At 35.1% G+C, this 20645-nt stretch overlaps 1 protein-coding gene across 1 annotated transcript in view; it reads left to right on the top strand.

Moving 5' to 3' along the window:
- The window catches only part of LOC148939104 (uncharacterized), a 43711-nt gene that overhangs the window by 17643 nt on the left and 5423 nt on the right, over positions 1-20645 (top strand). The window contains exon 2 of the mRNA XM_089107314.1: positions 19563-19659. Within this exon, the coding sequence (XP_088963440.1) occupies positions 19563-19659 (97 nt within the window). The remainder of the gene's footprint in view (positions 1-19562; positions 19660-20645) is intronic.

The raw sequence follows: 20645 nt of genomic DNA, 5'->3' as shown, positions 1-20645 counted from the left end.
CGTCAAAAACATATGTTATATTACGAAAGCAGCTAGCCTAAACAATATGGATGTCTCAAAAGTTTGATTGGATGTTATTAGGGAAATGATGGGCGTGGGAGGGGGAGCTAGTTGCCCTCCAATCACTTTCGACTATTAAAAAGGGCACTGGCCCTTTGAATTTCCAATCGAATGAGCCTGTGTTGAAGTTTCTACTACAACACCTTCTATAAAAAACATTATATGCCCCCAGGGCATAACTTAAAACCCTTGCCCTGAGGGTTGTGGGGGAGTGTCCTCCTCAAAAATATATGTTCTATCTGGAAATCAACTATGCTGAACAAAAATTGCTATCTCAAAATTTTGATTGGATGTGTGTGGGGGAATGATGGGTGTAGGAGGAGGGGGCTAGGTGCCCTCTAATCACTTTTGACTATTAAAAAGGACACTATCTCTTTGAATTTCCAATCTAATGAGCCTTTTTTGAAGTTTCTATGACAACGCCTTGTAAAAGAACCTTATATGCCCCCAGGGCATAGCTTAAAACCCTTGTCCTGAGGGTTGTCGGGGATTGTCCTCCTCAAAAACATATTTTCTATCTGAAAGTGAACTACATTGAACAAAATGGCTATCTCAAAAGTTTGATTGGTTGTGTTTAGGGAAATGATGGGCGTGGGATGGGGAGCTAGTTGCCCTCCAATCACTTTCGACTATTAAAAAGGGCACTAGCCCTTTAATTTCCAATCGAATGAGCCTGTTTTGAAGTTTCTACGACAACACCTATAAAAACTTATATGCCCCCAGGGCATATCTTCAAACCCTTGTCCTGAGGGTTGTGGGGGATTGTCCTCCTCAAAAACATGTTTCCTATTTGAAAATGAAAATCGCTGAACAAACTGGCTATCACAAAATTTGTATTAGATGTTTTTGGGGACGGATGGGCGTGGGGGGGGACTAGTTGCCCTCCAATCACTTTCGACTATTAAAAAGGGCACTATCCTTTTGAATTTCCAATCGAATGAGCCTTTTTTGAAGTTTCTACGACAATGCCTTCTATAAAAACCTTATATGCCCCAAGGGCATAACTTAAAACCCTTGCCCTGAAGGTTCTGGGGGAGTGTCCTCCTCAAAAACATATTTTCTATCTGGAAATCAACTACGCTGAACAAAATGGCTACCTCAAAATTTTGTTTGGATGTGTGTGGGAAAATGATGGATTTGGGGGGGGGGCTAGTTGAACTTCAATAAAATTCGACTATCAAACAAAGCACGAGCCCTTCAATTAACAAAAGATTGAGCCTGTTTTTAAGGTTATACCACAACACCTTCAAGAAACACCTTGTATGCCCCCAGGTGATAAGTTGATACCTTTGCCCTGAGAGATGTGGGGGAGTGTCCTACTCAAAAATATGTTTTCTATCTGGAAATCAACTACGCTGAACAAAATGGCTATCTGAAAATTTTGATGTGAGGTGTTTGGGGAAATGATGGGCGGGGGGGGGGAGGGGGGCTAGGTACACTCCAATCACTTTCGACTATTAAAAAGGGCACTAGCCCTTTAATTTCCAATCGAATGAACCTGTTTTGAAGTTTCTACGACAACGCCTTCTATAAAAACCTTATATGCCCCCAGGGCATAAGTTAAAACCCTTGCCCTGAGGGTATTGGGGGAGTATCCTCCTCAAAAATAATTTTCTATCGGGAAATCAACTACGCTCAACAAAATGGCTATCTCAAAATTTGGATTGGATGTCTTTGGGGGAATGATGGGCGTTGGGGGGGGGGCTAGTTGCCCTCCAATCATTTTTTACTATTAAAAAGGGCACTAGAACTCTCGATTTCCAATCGAATGAGCCTGTTTGGAAGCTTCTACGACAAAGCCTTCTATAAAAACCTTATATGCCCCCAGGGTATAACTTAAAATCCTTGCCCCGAAGCTTGTGGGGGAGTGTCCTCCTCAAAGATATATTTTCTATCTGGAAATCAACTACGCTGAACAAAATGGCTATCTCAAAATCTTGATTGGATGTGTTCGGGGAAATGATGGGCTTGGGGGGGGGGTTGATAGTTATACTCCAATCACTTTCGATTATTAAAAAGGGCCCAATCCCTTTAATTTCCAATCGAATGAGCATGTTTTGAAGTTTATACGACAACGCCTTCTATAAAAACCTCACATGCCCCCAGGGCCTAACTTACAATACATGCCCTGAGGGTTATGGGGTAGTTTGCTCCTCAAAAACATATTTTTTATTTACAAATAAACTCCGCTGAACAAAATGGCCATCTCAAAATTTTGATTGAATGTGTCTGGGGGAATGATGGGCGTGGGGGGGGGGGGCGAGTTGCCCGCCAATCATTTTCTAAGATTAAAAATGGCACTAGAACTCTCGATTTCAAATCGAATGATCCCCCTTTGAAGTTTTTACGACAACCCCTTCCATATGAAGTGCCTCTGTGAAAAAAATAATAATAAATAATAATAATAAAACATTGGAGCCGTATGGCCTTTACTATAGGCAACGCTACAGCGTTGCCTCTGATTTGAAAGGAAACAACTTAATAGGAACGATGTCTTGATGAAAGCCTTTTGCATAATATATTAATGAAACAAATTAATTGTTTCGAGTATACTCATATAAAAAAAGAATTCCTGGAAATTTGAGCATGGAATTAGATTTCAAGGAATTAGATATGCCCAATGGCGTTATAAAACGGACTGCGTCTTTTAAATACCTTGGGATTGTAATAGATGAAACTTTATCTTTTAAGCAACATGTAACTTTAACTAGCTAAATTCTGGCAAGAAATCTAGGTATAATGAAGAAACTCCTACATTGTTTCCCCAAATCTGTCCTTCGCTATCTTTATTTTTCTTTAATACACCCGTATATACTTTATTGTTCAAGTATTTGGCTCTCTACTTTTTCTTCTACCCTAAAACCAGTAAGAGTTCTATAAAATCATGCAGTAAGGAATTTAGTCGGAATATCTCTACGTATGTCTGTTTGAGAAATTTACCCAACTTTAAAAATTTTGCCGGCTGCATGCCTTCGTGAGTTCTATGTATTGTGGTTTATTTTTGGACTGCAGCAGGATGTTCAGCCTCGTTCTTTTGGTGGTTTATTGTCAGTAGTAAGGGCATAATAGATTGAAAACTTACATTCAAGCGTACATTCACGCCTACAAGAATATGGTCAAAAGTGTAATAGATTGAAAACTTACACGCACTTTCACAAGCCTGAGGGATGGATATGTGTGTAGGTTTTCAATGCATTGGGTTACCAGGGTCATTTGCCTGCCAAGAGGAACGAGTATAACTTGATTGGTGATTAGGATTTGAATATTTTTTAGGTTAAATCCGTGGTCATTCATCTGTAAGTTGATTAGTAGGTTTTTTTTTTAAACTTGGCTAATAGGTTTTTAAACCTATTACTACGAACGCTACATGCATTCCATTTTTGGAACTAGGAGCGAGATTGTGTGATGCTATAAGACTGGTTTCGTTTCATGGGTTCATTAATAGAAGAACTAATGTTTTTGAAAAGGGTAATTACTTCTTTAGTTTACGAGATTTGTGAATATTTTTTTTTTCGAAAAGATATTTGCGTAAAGGTATTGCGAAGGTTAAGAATGCCTCACGGGTAATTAAAGAATGAGATGCTTGCATCAACAATACAAAGAATAAGCTCAGATACTTAATAGATTTGACGCTTACAAGAGACATTGCTAGAAAGTATTCAATAGCTTAATTGAAAAGTAACGATAAAATGACATTGTGACTTGACCTAGCTTTACCTCGCCGATGTGGTATGTATAATAAATAATTAACGTTTTAAAAATATTGTAATTTTAAACATAATTGTCTTAATCTTGTTGGGAGGGGTATGGGGTTGCAGGGAGGGGGGAGGGATACGAGGGTTCAGTTAAAGGGGATACAGTTGCACGGGGGGGTTCGGTTATACACGGGGTTCAGTTACAAGGGGGGTTCAGTTGCACGAGGGTTGAGTTAAATGGGAATTGAGTTCCACGAGAGTAGTGCTTTGTCGTGGTTTAGCCGTGAGGTCCCATACCACAACCCCAAAGGGCCCCGATCCCCCCACCCCAGACCCCAAGGAACCCCCCGGTCCTCAAAGGGTCTCTATGCCCCCACAGGGGCCGGAAGTTACCTTGTAACTTTTACATTCTCTTTATTTTCAAAGTTCCGTTTAAAGGACTCTGTTTTTTTACGGGGGTTCAGTTAAAGGGGATACTATTGCACGGGGGTGTCGGTTATCCAGGGGTTCAGTTACAAGGGGGATTCAGTTGCACGGGGCTTGAGTTAAATGGGAATTGAGGTCCACGAGAGTAGTGCTTTGTCGTGGTTTAGCCGTGAGGTCCCTTACCACAACCCCAAAAGGGCTCCGATCCCCCCACCCCAACCCCGAAGAAACCCCCCAGTCCTCAAAGATTCTCTGGGTTCCCAAAAGAGCCGGGGTTTACCTTGTAACTTGTACATTCTATTGATTTTAAAATTTCCGTTTGAAGGACTCTGCTGTTTTACGGGGGGTTCAGGTAAAGGGGGTACAGTTGCACGGGGGTTTCGGTTATACAGGTGTTCAGTTACAATGGGGATTCAGTTGCACGGGGGTTGAGTTAAATGGGAATTGAGTTCCACGAGAGTAGTGCTTTGTCGTGGTTTAGCCGTGAGGTCCCTTACCACAACCCCAAAGGGCTCCGCTCCCCCCACCCCCACCCCGAAGGAACCCCCCCGTCCACAAACATTCTCTAGGCTCCCAAAGGGACCGGGGATTACCTTGTAACTTTTACATTCTCTTTATTTTCAAATTTCCGTTTGAAGGACGCTGTTGTTTTACGAGGGTTCAGTTAAAGGGGATACAGTTGTACGGGAGTTTCGGTTATATAGGGGTTCAGTTACAAGGGGAATTCAGTTGCACGGGGGTTGAGTTAAATGGGATTTGAGTTCCACGAGAGTAGTGCTTTGTCGTGGTTTAGCCGTGAGGTCCCTTTCCACAACCCCAAAGGGCTCCGATCCCCCCACCCCCACCCCCAAGGACCTCCCCCGTCCTCCCAGGGTCTCTAGGCTCCCAAAGGGGCCGTCTGTGTCTCTTTGATCTGATTGAATTGTCGCCGACAATGAGATTTAATCGCTGCTAAGCCTATTGTTATTGCGAAAGGGATTACTCAATTTACTTCTTAGTGTTAAATGACAAATTTCCAAATATGATCATTTTGAAAAGCAGACAAAAAAAAAATTGGTTTGTTCCCTCATTTCTGTAGGACAAGAGATAACTTAATTTACTTAGACAATTAATGATGTTAATTAGTGATTAATTGTATCAGTGTAGAAAAAAAAGGATTAAACTGATTAACAGTTAAGGTAAACCCAAAGGAGCTTTCAACTGAGGTAATTTGTTATAAATTTGAAAAATACCTAACGAAAAATCGGAAATGCTTGGTTAACATTTGCAAAAAAAGGGGTAATGGGATTTGCGAATTGGAGGGGATGAGTGGTTATGCACTGTATAATTCTCAAGTGATGTTTTGGAGAGTATTGTCAATTTAAATAGGATCTAACGTTCCCCGAGGGGTTTAGTTAAATTGGGTTGAGTTGCACGAAGGTTCAGTAGTACGAGAGTTCAGTAGCACAGGGGTTCAGTTGTACAGGGTTTCGGTTATACAGGGGTTCAGTTACATGGAGGGATTCAGTTGAACAAGGGGGGACTTTGGGCAGTGTGTGTCTCTTTAGGCTGTGTGTCTCTTTGGGCAGTTTGAATCTTTATGGTCTGTGTGTGACTCTGTTGGCTGTTTGTGTCGTTTTGGGCTTTGCGTATATCTTATGTCTCTATGTGTTTGTATCTTTTGGAAGTTTGAATCTTTTGTTCTGTATGTTTATGTATGGGAGTGTATTTTTTTTGTCTTTGGGTGTTTCGTTTGGCTGTTTTCGTATAGTTTGGCTGTGTGTATAGTTTGACTGTTTTAGTGTTTTTTATCTGTTTGTGTCTCTTTGAGCTGTTTGAGTCTTTTTTGGGCTGTGTTTGTCTCTTTGGGCTTCTGTCTCTTTGGGCTGTTTGTGTTTCTTTGGGCTATGTGTGTCTCCTTGGGCTGTTTGAGTCATTTTGGTCTGTGTGTGTCTCTTTAGGCTGTATGTCTCTTTGGACAGTTTGAATCTTTTTGGTCTGTCTGTGTTTCTTTTGGCTGTTTGTGTCTATTAGAGGTCATGTGTGTCTCTTTGGGCAATGTGTGTCTCTTTGGAGGGTTTGAATCTTTTTGGTATGTATGTGTCTGTATGGGCGTGTTTTTTTATCTTTTATCTGTGTGTGTGTCTATTTGGGCTTTTTTTTTCTCTTAGGACTGTGTGTATGTATATTTAGACAGTGTGTGTCTCTTTGGGTAGTGTGTGTCTCTTTAGGCTGTATATCTCTTTGGGCAGTTTGAATCTTTATGGTCTGTGTGTGCCTCTTTTGGCTGTTTGTGTCGTTTTGGGCTTTATGTCTCTCTGTTGGATGTGTGCTTATCTTTGGGCCGTGTACGTCTCTTTGAGCTGTATGTGTCTCTTTGGGCTGTGAGTGTCTCTTTGTGATATGTGTGTCTCTTTAGGCTGTGTGTGTCTCGTTGGACTGTGTGTCTTTTTGGGGTGTCTGAGTCTTTTTGGTCTATGTTTGTCTCTTTGGGCGGTTTGTGTCTCTTTGGGCTGTGTATGTTTTTTTGGGCTTTGTGTGTCCCTTTGAGTTATGTGTCAATGCGTTTAAGTAATAAATATCTTTAAGCTTAACACGTCTTTATTCTTTAGAATAGTTCTACTGTAAGCAAGTAACAAACTCTTTCCTGAAGTCACCTCTTGAATACACAATGCAGAAACTTCATTTAAGAAACTATGAAAAAAATGTAAGTAAGTAACAAATTCTTTCTTGAGGTCACCTCTTGGATACACAATACAGAAATTTCATTAAAGAAATTATGAAAAAATTGTAAGTAAATATCGAATTCTTTCTTGAATTCACCAGCTGGATAAACAAAAAGACATTTCGTTCAAGAAATTATGACAAAATTCTAAGTAAGTAACAAACTCTTACTTGAAGTTACCTCCTGAATACACAATGCAGAAATTTCATTTAAGAAATTATAAAAAATTGTAAGTAAATTGCAAATTCTTTCTTGAATTCACCAGCTGGATAAGCAAAAAGACATTTCGTTCAAGAAATTATGACAAAATTCTAAGTAAGTAACAAACTCTTTCTTGAAGTTAGCTCATGGATACACAATGCAGAAATTTCATTTAAGAAATTCTGAAAAAATTTTAAGCAAGTAACAAACTCTTTCATGAAGTCACCTCGTGGATATGAAAAAATTGTTAGTAAGTAGCAAATTCTTTTTTGAATTCACCTGCTGGATAAACAAAAAAAATACATTTCGTTCAAGAAACTATGACAAAATTCCAAGTAAGTAACAAACTCTTTATTGTTTTCATGACTTAGATACACGATGTAGAAATTTAATTCAATAAATTATGAAAAAATTCTCAGCAAGTAACAATTTCCTTCTTGAAGTCAACTCTTGTGTAGAAATTTAATTCAAGAAATTATGAAAAAAATTCTCAGTAAGTAACCATTTCTTTCTTGAAGTCAACTCTTGGGTTTTCATTCAATAAAGTATGACAAAATTCTAAGTAAGTAACAAACTCTTTATTGTTTTCACGAGTTAGATATACGATGTAGAAAATAAATTCAAGAAATTATGAAAAAATTCTCAGTCTAAGTTGTAAATTCTTTCTTGAATTCACCTGTTGTATAAACAAAAAGACATTTCATTCAAGAAATTATGACAAAATTCTAAGTAAGTAACAAACTCTTTATTGTTTTCACGAGTTAGATAAACGATGTAGAAATTAATTTCAAGAAATTATGAAAAAATTCTCAGTAAGTAACTATTTCTTTCTTGAAGTCAACTCGTAAGTAACAATATCTTTCTTGAAGTCAACTCTTGGATACACAATACGGGAATTTCATTCAAGAAATTATGAAAAAATTGTAACTAAGTAGCAAATTCTTTCTTGAATTCACTTGTTGAATAAATAAAAAGACATTTCATTCAAGAAATTATGACAAAATTCTAAGTAAGTAACAAACTCTTTATTGTTTTCACGAGTTAGATATACGATGTAGAAATTAAATTCAATATATTATTAAAAAATTCTCAGTCTAAGTAGCAAATTCTTTTTTGAATTCACCTGTTTGATAAACAAAAAGACATTTCGTTCAAGAAATTATTAAAAAATTCTAAGTAAGTAACAAACTCTTTATTATTTTCACGAGTTAGATATACGATGTAGAAATTAATTTCAAGAAATTATGAAAAAATTCTCAGTAAGTAACAATTTCTTTCTTGAAGTCAACTCTTAGATACACAATACGGAAATTTCATTCAAGAAATTATGAAAGTATTTGTAAGTAACAAACTCTTTATTGATTCCACCTCTTGGATATACAGTACAAATACTTCATTCAAGAAATTATGAAAAAATCGCAAGTAAATAACTTTTTTTCTCTTTATCACAAACAATTTTCACTTAGCTACATGATGTAGAAATTTAATTCAAGAAATTATGAAAAAATTCTGAGTAAGTAACAATTTCTTTCTTGAAGTCAACTCTTAGATACACAATACGGGAATTTCGTTCAAGAAATTATGAAAAAATTGTAACTAAGTAGCAAATTCTTTCTTGAATTCACTTGTTGAATAAACAAAAAGACATTCCATTCAAGAAATTATGACAAAATTCTAAGTAAGTAACAAACTCTTTATTGTTTTCACGAGTTAGATAAACGATGTAGAAATTAAATTCAAGAAATTATGAAAACATTCTCAGTCTAAGTAGCAAATTCTTTCTTGAATTCACCTGTTGGATAAACAAAAAGACATTTCCTTCAAGAAATTATGACAAAATTCTAAGTAAGTAACAAACTTTTTATTGTTTTCACGAGTTAGATAGACGATGTAGAAATTAATTTCAAGAAATTATGAAAAAATTCTCAGTAAGTAACCATTTCTTTCTTGAAGTCAACTGTTGGATACACAGTACGGAAATTTCATTCAAGAAATTATGAAAATATTTGTAAGTAACAAACTCTTTATTGATTCCACCTCTTGGATATACAGTACAGATACTTCATTCAAGAAATTATGAAAAAATCGCAAGTAAGTAACTTTTTTTTTCTTTATCACAAACAATTTTCACTTAGCTACATGATGTAGAAATTTAAATCAAGAAATTATGAAAAAATTCTCAGTAAGTAACAATTTTGTTCTTGAAGTCAACTCTTAGATACACAATACGGTAATTTCATTCAAGAAATTATGAATGTATTTGTAAGTAAGTAAGTAACAATCTCTTTATTGATTTCACCTCTTGAATATACAGTACAGATACTTCATTCAAGAAACGTGACAAAACACGTATTGAAACTACATGCTATCTGCATGCCTTTCCTTGGCACCTTTCCAAATGAGCGGGGATTCCCCACTGCTTCCTACACATTGCAAAAAGTGAGCAGTACGAAAACTCCACGTTTTCAACCAGACTGGTTTTTTAGACAACGCACCCACAGAGATGACACACACACATAGAGACGAGACACGCACAGACACGACACACAAACAGAGTCATAGTGAGAGAGATATCCAAAATGTTGGGTTGATCTAGGTTCACTTAGAGTGGCGCGCCACTCTAAGTCAACCTAGATCAACCCAACTTTTTGGATATCTCTTCAAGAAAGAAATGGTTACTTACTGAGAATTTTTTCATAATTTCTTGAAATTAATTTCTACATCGTTTATCTAACTCGTGAAAACAATAAAGAGTTTGTTACTTACTTAGAATTTTGTCATAATTTCTTGAATGAAATGTCTTTTTGTTTATCCAACAGGTGAATTCAAGAAAGAATTTGCTGCTTAGACTGAGAATTTTTTCATAATTTCTTGAATTTAATTTCTACATCTTATATCTAACTCGTGAAAACAATAAAGAGTTTGTTACTTACTTAGAATTTTGTCATAATTTCTTGTATGAAATGTCTTTTTGTTTATTCAACAAGTGAATTCAAGAAAGAATTTGCTACTTAGTTATAGTTTTTTAATAATTTCTTGAATAAAATTCCCGTATTGTGTATCCAAGAGTTGACTTCAAGAATTAAATTGTTACTTACGAGTTCACTTCAAGAAATAAAAAGTTACTGACTGAGAATGTATTCATGATTTCTTGAAATTAAATTTCTAAATCGTATATCTAAATCGTGAAAACAATAAAGATTTTTTTACTTACTTATAATTTTTTCATAATTTCATGAACGAAATTTCTTTTTGTTTATACAACAGGTGAATTCAAGAAATAATTTGATAATTAGACTGAGAATTTTTTCATAATTTCTTGAATTTAATTTCTACATCGTATATCTAACTCGTGAAAACAATAAATAGTTTGTTACTTACTTAGAATTTTGTCATAATTTCTTGAATGAAAACCCAGGACTTGACTTCAAGAAATAAATTGTTACTTACTGAGAATTTTTTCATAATTTCTTGAATTAAATTTCTACACAAAAGTTGACCTAAAGAAGGAAATTGTTACTTGCTGAGATTTTTTTCATAATTTCTTGAATTAAATTTCTACATCATGTATCTAAGTCATGAAAATAATAAAGAGTTTGTTACTTACTTGGAATTTTGTCATAGTTTCTTGAACCAAATGTCTTTTTTTTTGTTTATCCAGCAGGTGAATTCAAAAAAGAATTTGCTACTTACTAACAATTTTTTCATATCCACGAGGTGACTTCATGAAAGAGTTTGTTACTTGCTTACAATTTTTTCATAATTTCCTAAATGAAATTTCTGCATTGTGTATCCATGAGGTAACTTCAAGAGAGTTTGTTACTTAATTAGAATTTTTTCATAATTTCTTGAACGAAATGTCTTTTCGTCTATCAAGCTGGTAAATTCAAGAAAGAATTTGCTATTTACTTACAATTTTTTCATAATTTCTTTAATGAAATTTCTGTATTGTGTATCCAAGAGGTGACCTCAAGAAAGAATTTGTTACTTACTTACATTTTTTTCATAGTTTCTTAAATGAAGTTTCTGCATTGTGTATTCAAGAGGTGACTTCAGGAAAGAGTTTGTTACTTGCTTACAATAGAACTATTCTAAAGAATAAAGACGGGTTAAGCTTAAAGATATTTATTGCTTAAACGTATTGACACATAGCTCAAAGAGACACACAAAGCCCAAAAACAGATACACACCCCAAAGAGACACAAACAGTCCAAAGAGACAAACATAGACCAAAAAGACTCAGACACCCCAAAAAGATCCCACAGCCCAACGAGACACACACAGCCTACAGAGACACATATATCACAAAGAGACACCCACAGCCCAAAGAGACACATACAGCTCAAAGAGACGTACACGGCCCAAAGAGAAGCACACATCCAACAGAGAGACACAAAACCCAAAACGATACAAACAGCCAAAAGAGGCACACACAGACCATAAAGATTCAAACTGCCCAAAGAGATATACAGCCTAAAGAGACACACACTGCCCAAAGAGACACACACAGGCTAAATAGACATACACACAGTCCTAAGAGACACACAAACCCCAAATATACACACACACAGCTCAAATAGACAAAAAAAACGCCCATACAGACACATACATATCAAAAAGATTCAAACCCTCCAAAGAGACACATTGCCCAAAGAGACACACATGGCCTCTAAGAGACACAAACAGCCAAAAGAAACACACACAGACCAAAAAGATTCAAACTGGCCAAAGAGACATACAGCCTAAAGAGACACACACAGACCAAAATGACTCAAACAGCCCAAGGAGACACACATAGCCCAAAGAAACACAAACAGCCAAAAAAAACAGAAGCCAAAAGAGACAAACACAGCCCAAAAAAGACTCAAGCCGCTAAAAGAGACACAAAAAGATCAAAAAGAATAAAACTGTCAAACTAGACACACAGCCAAAATACACGAAAAATCCAAAAATAAACACACACAGACCAAAAAATTAAACGCCCATACAGACACATACAGACCAAAAGATTCAAACGTCCCAAAGAGACACACACATACAGACCAAAGATAGACGCAAAGCCCAAAACGACACAAACAGCCAAAAGAGGCACACACAGACCATAAAGATTCAAACTGCCCAAAGAGACACACAGCCTAAAGAGACACACACTGCCCAAAGTCCCCCCTTGTTCAACTGAATCCCTCCATGTAACTAAACCCCTGTATAACCGAAACCCTGTACAACTGAACCCTTGTGCTACTGAACTCTCGTACTACTGAACCTTCGTGCAACTCAACCCAATTTAACTAAACCCCTCGGGGAACGTTAGATCCTATTTAAATTGACAATACTCTCCAAAACATCACTTGTTTATTATACAGTGCATAACCACTCCATCTCCTCCAATTCGTAAATCCCATTACCCCTTTTTTTGCAAATGTTAATCAACCATTTCCGATTCGTCGTTAGGTATTTTTCAAATTTATAACAAATTACCTCAGTTAACAGCTCCTTTGGGGTTACCTTAACTGTTAATCAGTTTAATCCTTTTTTTTCCACTGATACAATCAATCACTAATTAATATCATTCATTGTCTAAGTAAATTAAGTTATCTCCTGCCCTACAGAAATGAGGGAACAAACCAATTTTTTTTGTCTGCTTTTCAAAATGATCGTATTTGGAAATTTGTCATTTAACACTAAAAAGTAAATTGAGTAATCCCTTTCGCAATAACAATAGGCTTAGCAGCGATTAAATCTCATTGTCGGCGACAATTCAATCAGATCACAGAGATACAGACGGCCCCTTTGGGAGCCTAGAGAACCTTGGAGGCCGGGGGGGGGCCTGCGGGGGGGGGGGGGGGGGATCGGAGCCCTGTGGGGTTGTGGAAAGGGACCTCACGGCTAGACCACGACAAAGCACTGCTCTCGTGGAACTCAATTCCCATTTAACTCAACCCCCGTGCAACTGAATTCCCCTTGTAACTGAACCCCTATATAACCGAAACTTCCGTGCAACTGTATCCCCTTTAACTGAACCCTCGTAAAACAACAGCGTCCTTCAAACGGAACTTTGAAAATCAAGAGAATGTAAAAGTTACAAGGTAACCCCCGGCCCCTTTGGGCGCCTCGAGACCCTTTGTGGACTGGGGGGGTCCGTGGGGGGTTGGGGGGGGGGGATCGGAGCTCTTTGGGGTTGTGGTAAGGGACCTCACGGCTAAACCACGACAAAGCACTACTCTCGTGGAACTCAATTCCCATTTAACTCAACCCCCGTGCAACTGAATCCCCCTTGTACCTGAACATCTGTCTAACCGAACCCCCCGTGCACCAGTATCCCCTGTAACTTACCCCCCCGAAAAACAACATAGTCCTTCAAACGTAACTTTGAAATTAAAGAGAATTTCAATGTTACACGGTAACCCCCGGCCCCTTGGGTATCCTATAGACCCTTGGACGACGGGGGGGTCCCTGGGGGGTGGGGGGGGGGGGATCGGAGCCCTTTGGGGTTGTGGTAAGGGACCTCACGGCTAAACCACGACAAAGCACTACTCTCGTGGAACTCAATTCCCATTTAACTCAACCCCCGTGCAACTGAATCCCCCTTGTAACTGAACCCCTGTATAACCGAAACCCCCGTGCAATAGTATCCCCTTTAACTGAGCCCCCGTAAAAAAACAGCGTCCTTCAAACGGAACTTTGAAAATCAAGAGAATGTACAAGTTACAAGGTAAACCACGGCCCCTGCGGGGGCCTAGAGAACCCTTGAGGACCGGGGGTTCCTTCGGGGCTGGGGTGGGGGGATCGGGGCCCTTTGGGGTTGTGGTAAGGGACCTCACGGCTAAACCATGACAAAGCACTACTCACGTGGAACTCAATTCCCATTTAACTCAACCCCCGTGCAACTGAACCCCCCTTGTAACTGAACCCCGTGTATAACCGAAACCCCCGTGCAACTGTATCCCCTTTAACTGAACCCTCGTGCAACTCACCCCTCCATGCAACCCCATACCCCTCAAAACACTTTTCAGCCATTTCTTTTTAAATTGACAAAATTTGTCAAACGTTACTTATGTATTATACAGACCACATCGGCGAGGTAAAGCTAGGTCAAGTCACAATATCATTCTATCGTTACTTTTCAATTAAGCTATTGAATACTTTTAGCAATGTCTCTTGTAAACGTCAAATCTATTAAGTATCTGAGCTTATTCTTTGTATTTTTGATGCAAGCATCTCATTTTTTAATTACCCATGAGGAATTATTAACCGTCACAATACCTTTACTAAAATATCTTCTCGCAAAAAAAAAATTCACAAATATCGTAAACTAAATACGTAATTACCCTATTCAAAAAACATAATTTATTCTATTAATGAACCCATTAAACGAAACCAGTCTTATAGCATCACACAATCTCGCTCCTAGTTCCAAAAATGGAATGCATGTAGCGTTCGTAGTAATAGGTTTAAAAACCTATTAGCCAAGTTTAAAAAAAAAACCTACTAATCAACTTACAGATGAATGACCACGGATTTATCCTAAAAAATATTCAAATCCTAATCACCAATCAAGTTATACTCGTTCCTCTTGGCAGGCAAATGACCCTGGTAACCCAATTCATTGAAAACCTACACACATATCCATCCCTCAGGCTTGTGAAAGTGCGTGTAAGTTTTCAATCTATTACACTTTTGACCATATTCTTGTAGGCGTGAATGTACGCTTGAATGTAAGTTTTCAATCTATTATGCCCTTACTACTATTGTCCATTAGGTCTACTGTTCATTCTCATGATACAAGGGGTAGCGCGGGCTTCTGTGTACCTAGAGGTATATCTTCCCGCTCATGTTTTTCTGTTTTTTATAGAGGTACGCGGAAATGGAATAGTTTGAATAGTGATATTAAGACTATTGGTGACTGCAATTTTTTTAGAAAAATCATTAAGGAACTGCTTTTTGCTGAATATGAGTTTTGACTGATTAATTGATTTATTTATTGTGGGGGTTTTGTTGATATGGTGTTCCCAGAGGAAGTATAATATATGATATTATTTTGTATTTATTGTTTAGTGTGATGGTATTAGTGGTGTCGGTGGCCAAGTATTCTTTGTTTTAAGGATTTTGTTTTCTCTACCTCCCCCACGGACAAGCTTTGCTTTTAAAGGAAAGTAGCCATAATTTTTGTTTATATGTTTTGTCAATAAATCCTTCTTCTTCTAAATCCTTCTTCTTCATTATTTAATTTTTCATTGCTATAATAAAAGAAAAACTGTTTAAAATATATTTTGTTTTCAATAAGATTTTCTTTAATTTATGTTTTTTTTTAATTTTGTATTGATTATTTATTTGAATTTATTAACATTTTAGCTTTCACTTTTTTGCCTTTATAGAAACTTCTGTCCTTGTTCCGAATTATGTGTACACGTACAATGTTACCCTTTAATAAACTGTCCATTTACTGTTTTTGATATATGGCTATATCGACTGCTGATATGTTTTTTGACGCAAATTATAATTCGACAATGACCATGAAACTCCACCATCTCTGATGTATCTCCAATAGATATACAGTTGCAGTTGGCAGAGGCTATTAAACCCCACTCCAACTTGCACACTGCAGGCTCTGGCTCAATTACTAGCGAAAGCCATCCATTTCGGTCTTATTCAAGAGTTATACACAGGTTTTCAAAATGCAGTGTTGTATTTTTCACTTACACAGGTTTTCAGTGTACATTTTTCATTAAAAACGTAGAGGTTAGACCCTTGCTATTCTTTAGCAATAAGCTAAAATTCTTCATTAACAAATTTAAAATTTAAAAATTTAAAATTTCATTAAAAGATTTAAAGATTAAAAAAAATACATTTTTCATGCTATTCTGTTGCAATAAGCTGAAATTTTTCATTAAATATTTAAAATTAAAAAAATTTAAAATTTCATTAAAAAATATATAAATAAAATAAAAGTACATTTTTCATTAAAACTTAGATGTTAGACCCTTGCTATTTTTTAGCAATAAGCTGAAATTTTTTATTAAAAAATTTAAACATTTAAAATTTCATTAAAAAATTTAAAAATTAAAGAAAAGTACATTTTTCATTAAAACTTAGAGGTTAGACCCTTGCTATTCTTAAGCAATAAGCTGAAATTTTTTATTAAAAATTTAAACATTTAAAATTTCATTTAAAAGTTTAAAAATTAAAGAAAAGTACATTTTTCATTAAAAATGTAGAGGTTAGGCCCCTGCTATTCTTTAGCAATAAGCTGAAATTTTTTATTAAAAATTAAAAAATTAAAAATTTCGTTAAAAAATTAAAAATTAAAAAAAGTAAATTTTTTCATTAAAAACATACAGGTTAGGCCCTTGCTATTCTTTAGCAATGAGCTGAAATTTTTCATTAAAAAAATTTAAAATTCAAAAATTTAAAATTTCATTAAAAGATTTAAAGATTAAAAAAAGTACATTTTTCATGCTATTCTGTTGCAATAAGCTGAAATTTTTCATTAAATATTTAAAATTAAAAAAATTTAAAATTTCATTAAAAAATATATAAATAAAATAAAAGTACATTTTTCATTAAAACTTAGATGTTAGACCCTTGCTATTCTTTAGCAATAAGCTGAAATTTTTTATTAAAAAATTTAAACATTTAAAATTTCATTAAAAAATTTAAAAATTAAAGAAAAGTACATTTTTCATTAAAAACGGAGAGACCCTTGCTATTCTTTAACAATAAGCTGAAATTTTTCATCAAAAAATAAAAAATTTAAAAATTAAAAATTTCATTAAAAAATTAAAAAAATAAAAAAAAGTAAATTTTTCATTAAAAACGTAGAAGTTAAACCTTGCTATTCTTTAGCCATAAGCTGAAATTTTTCTTTAAAAAATTAAAAATTAAAAATTTCATTAAAAAATTTAAAATTTTAAAATTTAAAATTTCATTACAAAATTAAAAAAAAGTATATTTTCATTAAAAATGTTGAGGTTAGACCCTTGCTATTCTTTAGCAATAAGCTGAAATCGGCGAACCAGGAGCTTTAAAACACTTTTTTGGATAATGTTTTCTTTATTCATTTCTGTCCATTTTTAATTGAAATTAAAATAAAAAAAATTCCAACTGAAAGTAAGGAGCAACATTAAAACTTAAAACAAACAGAAAGTTTTATGTATATAAGAGGGTACTACTTCCTCAGTGCTTCATTGTTTATGCTAAAGTTTGACTTTCTGTTCCAATTATTTAAGAATTGCTCCTGAAACACAAGGGCCGTATAATTAGATTATTAAGCTTTTATAAAATTTAAAAAAAAAACAACATAAAGAGCAAGGTATTGAGGAGAGGGCAATCTCCTTCATATACGTAATAATTTCAGTTCATTTTAAGTTTTAATGTTGCTCCTTACTTTCAGTTGAAAAAACTTGTTTTTTAATTTAGTTTCTGATCTTTTTTTAAATAATGAGGATGTGATTTTCATTAAGATCGCTTGATGTTTTGGAGGTGTTTTCCTCCTTTTTCAGAATTTGAGCAAATTTTCTCACGCTCGTAACTTTGGATGGGTAACATGAAACTTGGTGAATTTTACATATTTTGAATAAACATCAAAATTCAATTCTTTTAATGTATCCAATATTATCAATGCTCTGTTTCTTAGAGTTTCGGTTACTATTGTGCTGCATCACTCCTTACTTACTGTCCGCCCCGTTTGAAGACGAACTGTTTGAAAGTGTCATTAGACTATGTGTTAGTTGTATATATGTATGTCTAATTTTTAAGCTTTTCTGCTTAGCCTAAGGACTAAAATTTGGGATTAAAATAATGTTTCACGCAAAATTCGAATGTTCAGTCGTAACTTTGGATCAGCTGGGGTTTTTTGCAGCAGAAGAGGGTGATGGTGCTTCGGGATTTCTTTAAAGGACGTTTTCTTTGCGTAAAATCTTTAAAGTATTTTAACACAGAAAACCAAGTTTGGTGAAGACACGATTTACAAATATTCCATTATAAGATGCAAATAGAATCCGAATCCCTATTTTCAGAAAAAGGAACAGGTTCTTTTGCTAACAGAGAAGTGCAACTATTACGGATATATCAATCAAGACAAGGTGTTATTAGGCCAGGGGGTGGCTGTCGATTTTTGACATATCTATCTTTTTTTTTTAATTAATAATTGCTTAGCATTCGAATTTTCGCATAACACCAATTTAAATTATATATTATTGTTTAAATTATTTTTAATTTGATATAATTTTTTTTTCTTGAAAATTAATTAATATTAAATAAACACCTAAAAACACCCAAATAGAGTAAAGTTGGCTAAAAAAAAAAAAAATCAAAATGTCAAAAATTGTAAAAACAGTAAAAAGGAAAAAACAATTAAAACTCAAAGGATTTCTAACGGAATTGAACCACTTAAAAACAAGAAGACAGTTTAGTCTAGTGAGTAAAAAATAAAAACGCAATTTATTCAAAAAAGGCTATACAAAGAAATTTCAAAATTTGTGAGATAAACACAATGAGCTATAAAATGGAGGAGGAGAGGGATGGGGAGCTGAGACTTTTTACACGGTATAGAATGCTACAAAGAAATGGAATTGATTCAACCTATACTTTTCCCAACGATACTTAATCAGTTTGATACTTAACCAATGGCACTTTTCGAGATCACAACAAAAAGTATAAGTATTTTACAGCCTATACAACTTATGACAATGGTAACTGTTGATAAATAAAGACAAATATCAAGGAAATATGTTTTATTATATATTATTATTATAAACATTTATATGTAATATATATATATATATATATATATATATATATATATATATATATATATATATATATATATATATATATATATATATATATATATATATATATATATATATATATATATATATATATATATATATATTATAAGCATTATAGTCTATAATTTGATTATTTTAATTAAATGAAAAGTGGACCAAAACTAATTAAAAAAACAATCTTTTTCAAATGAATACGAAGAGTGACATTAAAACTTAAAACGGACAAGTTTAAATTTCGTCGCAATTCTTTAAAATCGACTCCTGAAACAAAAGGGTTGTTTAATTATAACAATAAGAATTTTTTTTTAAGTACTGAAACACTTTAGCGTGAAGAGCGAGGTGTTGAGGAGTTGGCAACCCCCTTCATATACGTAATGATGTCTGTTCGTTTTAAGTTTTAATGTTGCTCCTTACTTTGGGTTAGAAAAACTAGTTTTTCTAATACAATTTCTAATAAGAAGCCAAGTCTAAATTTGTAGATTAAACTGTATTGATTCTTGCCAAAGTGTTTTTAGAGTTAGTTGATCTCATCCTGAAAAACTTGTTCCTGAATGTTTTTCTGAACTTGTGCTCATGAATATTTTATCTTGCTGTTTGCAGAAAAAATGTTCCGCTGTTCGCAGAACAATTTTTCTGCGTTTTTTTTTTAGCACAATCGCGATTTTTTCATTTGATTCCTATTTCCAGATTTGTTTCTAAAAGCGTTTCTGTCACTTTATCGGGAAGAAATTCTCTCCATTTTGTTGTCTGAAGATGTTGGTCAAATATCTGTTTTGACAGTCGAGTAAGTATCCCTTTTTCTCTCAAAATATAAATTTTAACTAAACACGTCACTTGAATTCAAACTGCATTTGTTTAAAACAGTTCTGTATAATGTGTTGCAAGGGTTTACGTTGAGGGGGGGGGGGGTTCGGGGGCGGATCCAGGATTTTTTTAGGGGGGGGGGCTAAATAGGTTGATCCGATAAACTTGCGTTAGGAACAAGTTTAATTAACACAAACTTGAGTTAATTAAGTAAATGACACAACTTTAGACTATGCTAGGGGGCGTGCGCCCCCCCTCGAACCCCTCTGGATGCGCCTCTGGGGGGATTGGGCCCACTCTTCGTACCAAAATTGTTAGATTTTGCTAAATTGTAAAATTTCTCCTATTTTCCGAATATTGTGATGTTTTCTCAAGTTGTGCCCCTCTCCAGAGCAAAATTGTGCTTACTTGTGTGCCTCATTACACTATTTTACCCTAGGATTTTTTTTTCCTGGAAGGGGAACTCTCAACAGAATAGTAAAAAAGGGAGAAAGAAGCGAATAGCGTGACAAACTAGTAAACATGGAAAACGGGATAAAAATTGGGAGTTTTTGGAATGAATAAGCCTAGAACCCCCTCCCCCACCCCGGGTACGTGTAAGGTTTACCAATATTACGCTTACGGCTTCAAATTTGTTGCAGGGGGATGTCAATTAAGGTCAACGCCCTGATGATATCATAAAGAGTTGAAATAGTCCAACTATTCGTATTGTTTCAAATTTTTAGCATAGTTGTGAACGTGAATTTGGATTTATTTCATCATTGTGGAGGGATAATTCAAATGTTTTTTTTAAATTTATTTTTGGGAGTAGTCCCTGGCTTCACATACGACCCATGATTTCTAATAGATTTGTCTGATCGCATTAGCTCGAAGCAGAGATTGAGAGGGAGGTTCTTCGGGGGGTCTTTGATTACACCAAAAAGTTTTTCTAGTCTCAATGTCCGAAGATGGTCATGTTTGAGAGGC

The sequence above is a fragment of the Artemia sp. Qi Xiang Cuo genome, unplaced genomic scaffold (genome assembly GCF_049724085.1).
Source record: "Artemia sp. Qi Xiang Cuo unplaced genomic scaffold, ASM4972408v1 HiC_scaffold_22, whole genome shotgun sequence".
NCBI lineage: Eukaryota > Metazoa > Arthropoda > Branchiopoda > Anostraca > Artemiidae > Artemia > Artemia sp. Qi Xiang Cuo.
The sequence above is the reverse complement of the archived record's forward strand: the minus strand, read 5'-3'. Positions and strand labels throughout refer to the sequence as shown.